The 12,707-nt window shown below is 36.5% G+C and overlaps 1 protein-coding gene across 1 annotated transcript in view; it reads left to right on the top strand.

Moving 5' to 3' along the window:
- ITGA9 (integrin subunit alpha 9) overlaps positions 1-12,707 on the top strand; it is an 838,607-nt gene that overhangs the window by 779,315 nt on the left and 46,585 nt on the right. The window contains exon 26 of the mRNA XM_053714443.1: positions 3,122-3,223. Within this exon, the coding sequence (XP_053570418.1) occupies positions 3,122-3,223 (102 nt within the window). The remainder of the gene's footprint in view (positions 1-3,121; positions 3,224-12,707) is intronic.

Below are 12,707 nucleotides of genomic sequence, written 5' to 3'. Positions count from 1 at the left end.
TCCAGTCCCAAGCAGTTTGTATAAAGGGTTTTCTACCTCTCTATAAGATACACAAAGATATATTTTGGTGTGGTGTATCTTTAACCTAAAGCTCTTTTGTTAGTTACAGAAAATAAAGTCTGTAATATACACTGATATATTTTGGTACACTGTCCTTAAAGCTCTTTTGTTATGCTAGTAGAAAATTAATTCATTTTCTGATATGCTGGCAGCTGAATGCTGCAAAGAGGATCTCAGAACGGAAGATTAGGATTTCCTTTTCTATTCAGGGTTGTGGAGAAGGGTGAGCCTCATGTGATGATAACCGTAACCACAATCACATCAGGAAGATTACATAATGTTTTGTTGTCATACAACGAAGGAGTATGTAACTCAGCAATAAAACCTGTATTTCAGCCATATAACTTTTTATTTAGTATTAAAGGGACAGTAAAATCATAATTAGACATTCTTGATTTAGATAGAGCACACAATTTTAAACAACTTTCCAATTTACTTATATTATTTAATTTGCTTCCTTCTCTTGTTATCCTTTGTTTAAAGGTAAGCTCAGGAGCAGCAAAGAACCTAGGTTCTAGCTGCTGATTGGAGCCTGCATATATATATATATATATATATATATATATATATATATATATACCCATTGTCATTGGCTCTCCCATGTGTTTAGTTAGAAACCAGTAGTCACGGCATCAATTTATTTCAAGTGAATTATGCACACATAATATTACACTTACTAGAGGTAAGTTAAAATAAGCCTTCTTAAAGTTTTCAGCATACAATTCTCGGCAACCGGTTCTTTACAGCACAATCGAGTCTCCATGATTGTAAATGGATTGGGCTTTACTGTGATGGACTTTTGAGCTCAAACTTGCCCTCCTCGGCTTGCTTTTTCTGGAACCTCCTATGCCTTGTAACAAAACCTTTCTGGACGGGTTTCGTCTGTGCCTGGACAGATTTTTTCAACTGGATACATAAACTGCTGGGATTACCTATCGTTTCCGGAATATCCTCTTTTAAAATTGCCGGGCTGCCAGGAGGGCTCCACCCTCAACACCCACAAGCTGATCTTATTGGTTTATCAGTCCGTATTCATTGTGTACATAGTTACAACTTGATTATAGCATTTCATGTTATCAACTTTGTAATAATAAGGGCATTTACTATATTTAATACACTTCACCAGATTTAAAACATTATAACATTTCATACTCTTCAAAATTACCTCAAATTAATAAAAATGTTTCATATATTTGATATGATTTACTGGGTTAAAACATTTATAAAAAATGTACTTAATTAAAAACAGTTGTTAATTGATACTATATACACACACTTACTGTTGCCTAAGGTTTATTATATTATTATTATAAAACACTATTTTTTAATATCTTTGTATATATTAACACCACTGTATTGTTACTAATTCCACTATATTGTTATTACGCCGCTCAAACAGATCAGACTTCTACCTTTACAACATGAATGCTTGTAAGTCAATATGAATGTTTAATCCCTGCGGCGACATCCTAGGGAATAAATCCATTTAGTCTCTGCCTTTCTTAGTTTCTTCAAGCGATTTCCCTCACTGGCAATCTGTTCTAGGACCTTACATTTTAGTCCCTCACTGATACATTTGTGTTTCAATTTACAATGATTTGACACACTATGGCCTTCAAACCCATTCTTTATATTTGTAAGATGTTTGTAGTCCCTACACTGGATTTTCCTTTTCGTACGACCTATATAGATCATCCCACATATGCAGGTCAGCTGTTATACTACATGTAGATTTGCAAGTTGTTCTACATTTTAAATTAACCATGGGGGACTTTGAGGATGAGAAAATCTATAGGTATTATAGGTATATTGACAATATCATTATGATATGACAAAGGTCTAGGGAAGAAGCAGGAAAATTTGTAGAAATGATAGGTATCCCAGCAGTTTGTGTATTCTGTTGAAAAAGTCTGTCCGAGCACAGACGAAATGCGTCCAGGAAGGTTACGTAACAAGGCATAGGAGGTTCCAGAAAAAGCAAGCAGAGGAGGGCAAGTTTGAGCTCAAAAGTCCATCACAGTAAGGCCCAATCCGTTTACAATCACGGAGACTCGATTGTGCTGTAAAGAACCGGTTGATGAGAATTGTATGCTGAGAACTATAAAAAGGATTTTAAGAAGACTTATTTTGAAATAAATTGATGCCATGAGTCACGGGTGCGCTTGTCCCTTTTTGTCTATCCTTTGCAGCATTAGTTTTTAAAAACTGAGAAGCTATCACAGTCTATGAGAGGAGCTGCACCAAACTCAGACGCTATATACAGTGAAGTGCTGTATGATTTGGTCTATAAAATTGTAATTTAACATTCCCCTGAGTACAAGTATGTTTTGGCGTGTATAGCCTTTATGAGTATTGTCAATTGTACATATCAATGTACAGCCTTTGAGTATTGCTTATTTTTTATATAAAGTTTTTAAATATATGGAATTCTATTAAGTATATGTTAAAGCCTTTAAGAATTGTATGGTGTTTATAGACTAGCTTAGATCACATTTGTTGAAGTGTATTGCTATACTACAAGTAACAGCTCATCACTCCAGCCATTAGAGCGCTGCTATTTTTAAAAAAAAAATGTTTTGTGTAGAAACCAGTAGTGCATGATGTTCTTTTAACAAAAGATACCAAGTGAATGAAGCAAATTTGATCATAGAAGTAAACTGGAAAGTTGTGTAACATTGTATGTTCTACCTAAATCATGAAAGAAAAATGTTTGGGTTTCATGTTCCGTTAACATTCATTGATAAAACAAAAATCTAATTTAATAAAATCCTTTTCAATTAGTATGTCATAAAGCTTGTTACTGGTATACAAAATGATAGATCATGATGCATTGTAGAAGATCTTAAAAATTGTTTTGTAACCTCAGATATCCAACTGTAATTCTTGTATGTTGTCCCAGACTTGGTGGCCCAATAGCATGGTTGGTGTTCCTTGCTTATCATTTTGCAGTTGTAAAAGGAGGGGGAGAAATTACCCCTGCCATGAAACCTTGATTTAAACCATTAAAACATCTTCCTTTTGCTTACAACTATAACATCACTCTTTTACTCTTCTTCAACAGGACAGTTCGTCTGTGATCCAGTTTGTCACAAGAGCGTCAGTGATTGTAGATACAAGTCTGCGGACTATAGAGCTGCAGAATGGAAATGCAGAAACCACAACCGTGAGTAAATATAATGTACTTGTCCTAAAGCCTGTGTACACGGCCAAAATCCCTCTCCACTTGGATTCCCTCTCCCTCCGTCCTTCCCCTGCACTGCCGCTCTCAAATGTTTTTTTTTTTCTTTTATGCAGCGGTCCCACCTGCCCCCCTCCCACTCGCGCCCCCCCCCCCTCGTGACCCCCCTCTCTGCTGTCTGATCTTTATTGACTGATCCTTCCTTATGGCCTCTACTGCACATGACTACATCGGACAAACATACCTGGCTTTTTATAAAATAGGATGCCACATACAAAAAATAATAATACTGGCACTGTGACAGTGTCATAGAGGAAAAGACCTACTTGATCCAAATAGGATCGGCGCTACCCTCAAAACAATACTAATACAAATTACCCCAAAAGAGAACTTATACAATGCATAAGCAGTTAGGTACATTGCCATAACCTTTTAAAATGGAATGTGCAACTAGTAAGTTTTTATCTTTATCATTGAGAATTAGCTAGTACAGCTGAATTCTGGCCTTACAGGTTATTGGTGACATTGATTTTTCACTTTGCTTTACTGTGATCTCATGAGATTTCACTGAAATCTTGTAAGTTTTCATAGTAAACTTCATTAAAGTCAAAAATAAACTTTCATGATTCAGATAGAGAATGTAATTTTAAACACATTTCCAATTTACTTTTATAACCAATATTTCTCCAACATAGGTGTGTCCGGTCCACGGCGTCATCCTTACTTGTGGGATATTCTCCTCCCCAACAGGAAATGGCAAAGAGCCCAGCAAAGCTGGTCACATGATCCCTCCTAGGCTCCGCCTACCCCAGTCATTCTCTTTGCCGTTGTACAGGCAACATCTCCACGGAGATGGCTTAGAGTTTTTTAGTGTTTTGCAAGCCGTGGTGCCTTCCATTTAGGTGACCTGATTTGCTCCCTCCCTTCATCCGTGTCCTAAAGCTTTGGTATTGGTTCCCACAAGTAAGGATGACGCCGTGGACCGGACACACCTATGTTGGAGAAAACAGAATTTATGTTTACCTGATAAATTACTTTCTCCAACGGTGTGTCCGGTCCACGGCCCGCCCTGGTTTTTTTAATCAGGTCTGATAATTTATTTTCTTTAACTACAGTCACCACGGTAACATATGGTTTCTCCTATGCAAATATTCCTCCTTAACGTCGGTCGAATGACTGGGGTAGGCGGAGCCTAGGAGGGATCATGTGACCAGCTTTGCTGGGCTCTTTGCCATTTCCTGTTGGGGAGGAGAATATCCCACAAGTAAGGATGACGCCGTGGACCGGACACACCGTTGGAGAAAGTAATTTATCAGGTAAACATAAATTCTGTTTTCTTTGTACTCTTGGTATTCTTAGTTGAAAGCTAAACCTAGGAGGTTCATATGCTAATTTCTAAGCCCTTGAAGGCCGCCTCTTCTCTCAGGGCATTTTGACAGTTTTTCACCACTAGAGGGTATTAGTTCATGTGTGTCATATAGATAACAGGTCTATATTCAGGTGAGCCAGATCTGATTGGCTAAAATGGATGTCTGTCAAAAGTACTAAAATAAGGGGGTAGTTTGCAGAGGCTTAGATACAAGGTAATCACAGAGGTAAAAAGTATATTTATATAACTGTGTTAGTTGTGGAAAACTAGGGAATGGGTAATAAAGGGATTATCTATATTTTTAAACAATAACGATTCTGGTGTAGACTGTCCCTTTAAACTGAGGAGGGAAATAACATGACTGTGCTGCACATGCCATTTGCACGATCCCTTGCAAGTAAGGGTTGCCACCTTTTGCCCAGAAGATTCCTGGACACTTTCTAAATGGGGGTGGAGGGGGCGTTGTTTGGGGCGTGGCTTCTCGCGGCCTCAAATTCAATATGAAATCAAATTTATATATATATATATATATATATATATATATATAAATCAATGTAAATATTTGCATATGAAATTAGCACAGCTAGGCAAGATTCCCTGCTTGCTTTTTCCCAGAAATACTTAATATACAATGTTACCAATGCACAAGAGAATTCTGGGTAAGATATGCAAATTAGATATGCAAATTCTCAGTTTTTTTGCTTCAAAATACTGTTTTAACACAGCGATCCTTTTAACAGGATTATTGCAGCAAACCAGAAATCACTCACTAGACAGCCTGTTTCGTTCTTTTTGGAACTCATCAGAAGGAGATAGATTTCTGGTTGCTGCATTGGTAAAGCTATTTTCATGCTTAAACCAAAATTCATTAAAATTATGGGGGGAGATAAAAAAACTATCTCCCCCCATAATTTTAATATATATATATATATATATATATATATATATATATATAATTAAATATATATATGTTATATATAATTTAATATATATATGTTATATATAATTAAATATATATATGTTATATATAATTAAATATATATATGTTATATATATATTATATACATATATATATATATATATATGTATATAATATATATATATATATATATATATAAGCCACAGCCAGTACATTACATGAGAACACCCTCCCTGACTTAGCTGCATCATTTCCTAAGAGACAGAAAACTATGTCTGTGGCTCTTAGGAAACGATTTTAACAAACACAGTATAGTAAAATCTATTTGGAAGATCCAGAGAGGTTAGCGTTAGGGGGGTTAGTTACGGGACCAGTCACCGGCTGCACGCACCTCTGCTCACTGTCGTGTCTCCTTACTAATAGCACAATCTGTGCAGTGCAGGCTAAGCGCAGCACAGTGATGGAAGTGATGTGAGTCACGTGACCCTCTTCTTCCCCCCACCCTCCCACATACTCCAGGCAGCACCTTCCACATACTCCAGCCGCAGCACAGGCAGGTTCCGTCTCTCCTCCCGCCGGGCTATGAGCTCCTCTGGCCAGCTATTTTATTTAATCTGCGCTCACTGCTGTGCCAGCCCCAGGGGAGCTCTTAGCCCGGCATTTGACGGTAGTTCCGGGACACGGGACATACAGTACCAGACCAGGACTGTCCCGGTGAAACCGGGGCAGGTGGCAACCCTACTTGCAAGTCCTGAAACTAACATCCTGATTGGTTGCTTTAAGTCCCTGTAAAATGGGATGTGGCTACTGAGAAAATTTTGAGGTAAAATATTTTTCTTTTTTTACATAGAGATGTTCAGGTGATATTTTCTAGTCAGCTTTTAACAGATATGCTTCAACAATTGGGTATCATGGCCTTTTAACAAAACATTAACAAGGCCATTTTAAAATATTAGTGAGTACTGCAAAAAATTAGTGAAGGTAAGATTGCCTTTGCACATGTGCAAAACACATTAACATTAACTAATGCAGTGCTATATACGTTAGGAAGCTAGATAACCAATCAGATACAAACACTACCTGCTCAATCAATTAAAGTTAAAAAATAATAAACACTTTTATGCTACTAAATGTTAGTGAAATCCATAGCCCAGCAAACGCACATGCCATCTATACTGCCCCCATTTAAATCCTTTTAAAGAGACAAACACATGTCTCTATGTCTCAAGTTAATTGCACACATGTCACCTATTAGATGTAATTGCTGAAATCGCCATTTTGTTTGTCCTCAATCCTGGGTATAACAAAAAATATTAGCTAACATATAAAAGAAAGGGAGCAATAAGTAGTAAACTGATCATACTCACATTGGATAAAAGGTATTAGTTAAGTCGCCCAAGGATCAGTACTGTTGTTTTTAATATTTGTATTAATCACTTGAAAGAAGTATTAAATAGCAACATCTTTATTTTTGCAGATGATACAGAGTTGTGTTAAAGGTACATAAAACCCCAAATTTTTCTTTCATGATTCAGATAGAGAATACAATTTTAAATAACTTTCCAATTTACCTCTATTATTTAACTTGCTTCCTTTCTCTTGTTATCCTTTGTTGAAATGTTTTTCCAGGCAAGCTTAGGAGTAGGGATGGGCGAATGTTTCGCAACATTCGAAAAATGAAACTAATTTTAGCACGTTCGTTCGAATCGAATTTCGAATGTTTACATAACATTCTAACATTCGATTTTCGAATATTCGGTTTCGAATTTTACGATTACATTCGAAAATATATGTTTCGAAAAATTTGAATTTATATTTGTAATAGTATCTCTAATGCTTTATTTAAATGTAATATTCAAATTATTCAATATTCAATTTCGAAAAATTTGAATTTATATGTTTGTAATAGTATTTCTAATGCTTTCTTTAAATGTAATATTCGAATTATGCAATATTCTATATAGAAACATTCGAAATTATATATTTGTATCTATTATGTATCAATTTACTAGATTCCCTCCCTAGCACATGAACTATTGAACTTCTGAATTGTATTTTTTAAATAGAATGTTAAATTCGAAATTTCGAATGTGGACATTCAATATAATTATAAACATTCGAATTCGAAAGTGACATTCGAAAACTGTAAATAGCATTCGATTATAGAATTTTTAAGAAAATTCGTTCTTATCAACATTTGGATTTATAATTCGAATTTCGGCAATAACATTCGTTCTAACATTCGAATTTGGAAATTTACACATTCGCCCATCCCTACTCAGGAGCAGCAAAGAACCTAGGTTCTAACTGCTGATTGGTGGCTGAATATATATACCGATTGTCATTGGCTCACCCATGTCTTCAGTTAGAAACCAGTAGTGCATGGCTGTTACTTCAGCAAATAATACCAAGAGTATGAAACAAATTAGATAATAGAAGTAAATTAGAAAGTTGTTTAAATTTGTATTCTCTATCTGGATCATGAAAGAAACATTTTGGGTTTCATGTCCCTTTAAGTGATTAGGTCAGTGTAGGAAGTACAAGGGGATTTACAAAAAGTGGAAATAGGGGTTGGTAAATCGCAGACAGGGTTTATTACAAGTAAATGTAAGATTTAACATTTTGGAAGTAAAATATGCTGGATACTTATTATTTTAATGGGACTAGACATAGATTTAGGAGTAACAGGTAAGAATAAATGTGCAATGCACGGCAGCGACTTCTAAGCATAATAAGATACAGTACCAGCATGTATTAAAAGAGACATTGATGCATGAGAGGAAAGCAGAATTATTTCTCAATATAAATCCTTGGTAAGACATCACCATGTGTATGGAGTGCAGTTCTGGAGACCAATTTAATAAAAAAAGGACATTGGAGAATATGAAAAAGTTCAGAGAAGGGCCACAAACTAATAAGGGGAATGGAGGATTTAGACTATGAGGAGAGGTTAGTCAAATTGAATTTTGGAACATCTTTCCTAAGGAAATACTAGTACATTAGATACATTTTTGGCAAGAAAACATAATTCAGGGATGTGATTTTGTTAAATTGGTCGGCCTCTAATTGTATTAATGTAAGTTCAATTGGCATTTTCCTTCTTGTAATTCAAGTAGGATCTATATAGGTTGAACTTGATGGACTTCTGTCTTCTGACAACATCATCTACTATGTTACTATGTTAGATTGGGAGATAAATAACGAAGATAACACATCTTTGTTGTTTTCTGGAGATAAAATATTGGATTGTAATCACTGGAAAAACACACTGAAAATGACGAACAAGGCTCATAAATGATCTGCTAAAAACCCAAGATTAAGATCAACTCCTATGTTAGGGACATTTAAATTCCTCCCAACCCTCCCCACTGGAAACATGGCTTCTACATAATTCAAACAAATCTGTTTAAAACTTTCCCAACTGCAAGCCTATATACAGTGTCGTATTTAGGTTTTGTGCTGCCCTAGGCAAGCAAAATTCTGCTGCCCCCCCCCCCCCCCAAAGGTTTAAGGCCTTTTTTCCCCTTAATATTTTTTTGGGTCAGTGTGTAAAATGTTTGTTGTTTTTTATTTCATAACAATTTTAAAGAACACGGGCTAGCAAAACACTTGCATACAAGTGGGTTGAATTGCATGCACCTTATACCATTTTCTACCTGAGAGAAAAGAAGGGGAGGGGAGAAAAGGGAGGGAAAAGAGAGAGAAAAGAGAGAGAGTGAAAAGAGAGAGAAAAGAGAGAGAGTGAGAGAGAAGTGGGGAGGGTGAGGAGAAAAAAGGGTGGGGAAAGAAGGGAGGGAAAGAAAAGAGTGAAAGAAAGGAGCAAGGGAGGGAGTTGAGAGAAAGAAGGGAGGAATGGAATGAAAGAAGGGAGGGAGTTGAAGAAGGGAGGGAGTGAGTTGAGGGAGGAAGGAAGGGAGAAAGGTAAAGAAGGGAGAGAGTAAGGGATGGAAAGAAGAATACACTTTGAGACAATCACTGCCCTTCACATGCAACAACATACAGTAATTACCATCATTCAAGTAATGAGACTTTTTAAGTGTCCGTTTACTATTTTCTCTGAGTGTTCATTAATGCAGAGAAAGCAAGCTATTAGTAGCTAACATACATTAGCGATGAGAGTTTATGATTAGACATCACATGAATGCAGAGAAAGCTAGATATTAGTAGCTAACATACATTAGCGCTGAGAGTTTATGATTAGACATCACAAGCTGATCTAAGCAGTGCACAGACGCATCCAGTCTGTTAGTTACTAAGACCTGCAATAAGCACTGTGCTCGCAGACCCAACACAGCTGACAAGGGGAGGCAGCATATCGGCACAAGGTCTTCTCCTCCAGCCTCACCTTGTAAGCATATTACCGGGCAAGTTTCTCACTAAGAACACTTCCATTGCAAAAATTCCGGTGGCTCTAAATGAAGCAACAGTTTTAAGGACCACTGCCTGTGAAGAGCGACCTTAATTAACGCACGTGCCTTGTCTTCTCTGTAAAAGCCTGCACTTTATCGCTCACTGTACTGTGTGCTGGCTTTTATAGAGAGTATAGGGCAGATCTGCTGCCCCTCTCAAATCTGCTGCCCTAGGCACCGGCCTTGTTGGCCTAGGCCATAATACGCCCCTACCTATATATTAAAGGGACATTCCGGTCAAAATTTTAATGCACATAAATGAATTACATCTTTGAACAGAAACATATTTGCAATATAAATGTATTGGCAAACATGCTTCTAGCAAAAGTTATGACTGTTTTAGTGTTAACATTTTTCTCTGCACGTGCATGTGATGCATAGCTAGATAATCTAAGTGCACCAGCATTTTTAAATACTACAGCTGCTCAGAGCTCCAGTGGGGCTTGTATCATGTCAGCAAATAGCAAATTGAGTCATTACCAGATGGTAGAAGCGCCTTAGTCTCTCTGAGCAAGTGTTGTGTTTAAAATGCTGGTGCACGGTGCATACTTAAATACACATTTGAAACAGCTATAGTTTTTTAGAAGCATTTTTGCGAATACATGTATATTACAAAACTGCTTCTATTCAAAACTGAAATGCATCCATGTGGATTCCAATTTTGGCTGGAATAGCCCTTTAACTAACTGTTCTGCAGCTTTGTAACTGAGTGCCATTTAAATGTTGCTACCATAAGCAATGCATTGCTGTATTGTCTTTCCATTTGGCAATACATCTACCAACTGAATTGTTATAATAGTTCCCATCGACTTACCACCCCCTCAGAAATAAGAAACATAAATATGTTTTTCTAAGAAAAGGTCAACATTATTATACATTCTCACTAGATGTGTGTTTGGCCAAGTCTTCTATATGCTTGGCACAGGTATGCTGAGCGAAAACACAAAACAGCTCTTTTTCAGAGAAGGAAGTTTTTATTTCCTTCTTAACTGAATTAGATGTCTTAGTGTAAGTGTTATTGGTTTGTAAATGCTTAGATGTGAACTACTGTTGAAATAAAATGGAAGATAAACAAGGGGCGCCAACATAGTGTGAATCGTTCAAACAACAAATATAAAAGTGATGTGCAAAAAACTACTCACAAGGAAAGTGGCACCTTAAATGAATAAGGTGCGATAAAGCAGGCTGACATTCAAATTCCAGCAGTCAGTACGCTGGAGGTCTCACCCAGAGGACCTGTGGAATCCAGATAGGCGTCTAGAAAGTAGCACCCACGTTTTTTAGGGCCAATGGCCGGACCAGGTGAGCTGCAAGCTGATAGGTGTTCTCCTGCTGCACTCACGCCACCGAGACTTTTCTCCAAAAACGACAGTGTCAGTGTATGAAAGGTTCCGTGGTAAAAGTCCTGTTTCAAAAACAAGTGGATCGTGGAAAGAAGCAAAAATACCGGGTCGTGGTATAAAACAAACAGTATTTATTTTGCAATAAAAATAAATACTGTTTGTTTTATACCACGACCCGGTATTTTTGCTTCTTTCCACGATCCACTTGTTTTTGAAACAGGACTTTTACCACGGAACCTTTCATACACTGACACTGTCGTTTTTGGAGAAAAGTCTCGGTGGCGTGAGTGCAGCAGGAGAACACCTATCAGCTTGCAGCTCACCTGGTCCGGCCATTGGCCCTAAAAAACGTGGGTGCTACTTTCTAGACGCCTATCTGGATTCCACAGGTCCTCTGGGTGAGACCTCCAGCGTACTGACTGCTGGAATTTGAATGTCAGCCTGCTTTATCGCACCTTATTCATTTAAGGTGCCACTTTCCTTGTGAGTAGTTTTTTGCACATCACTTTTATATTTGTTGTTTGAACGATTCACACTATGTTGGCGCCCCTTGTTTATCTTCCATTCTAGACACCCTGACCCATCGCACCGCGGGACACAAGAGGAGCACGCCAAACACCTGAACACATCACTGTTCACATATTAGGATTGGACACTTATTTTTTACATCACAGCAATTTTTGGGACATTGATAAGTACTTTTTTTATATATTTTACTAATCGCCACAAATATCATTGTTTATCTGTGATATCTGATTATTTCAATGTATCACTAATATTATACACAAATTGTCCTGAGCACTTGTTTTACACACAATTTATTTTCGTCATTATTATAAATTATAAAAAAAATTTTACACATACCAAACACTGTGCTGTTTATATAAAAATATTTTTTTTTTTTTTTTTTTTTTTTTTTTTTTTTTATGCATACGGGTACAAACCCAATCATAAAGTGGTAGGTCCCACTTTGATAACCTGTGTTCCAAGCGCATCCTCTTAAGTTTTTTCCTCCTCAGGAATTTCTTTTTATATTGTTGAAATAAAAATAACATTGCTTTGTATAAAAGTAAAACAAAAAACTGACATTTTTTAAGAAAATAGGTCTAATCATCTTTTTGATTTTTATGCCATTTTGAATTCCAGTTGGTCTTTTGAGATTCCTCTCATATCCCCATCCTTGTTTTAAAGTTAGACTATAATAAATAAATAAATGTTATAATAACACATAGCATGAATAAGTAAATAGCTAATCTAAAAGAGGTTGTAGTAAAATATTTTAAAAAATGTTTCTCCTATGCCGAATAGAAAATCATTATATATATATATATATATATATATATATATATATATATATATATATATATATATATATATATAATGCATGTCTTTCTATTATTGATGTGAATACAGTGACAAAAATAAGATT

The sequence above is a fragment of the Bombina bombina genome, chromosome 5 (assembly GCF_027579735.1).
Source record: "Bombina bombina isolate aBomBom1 chromosome 5, aBomBom1.pri, whole genome shotgun sequence".
NCBI classification, from domain to species: domain Eukaryota; kingdom Metazoa; phylum Chordata; class Amphibia; order Anura; family Bombinatoridae; genus Bombina; species Bombina bombina.
This window is presented reverse-complemented; position numbering and strand designations above follow the sequence as displayed.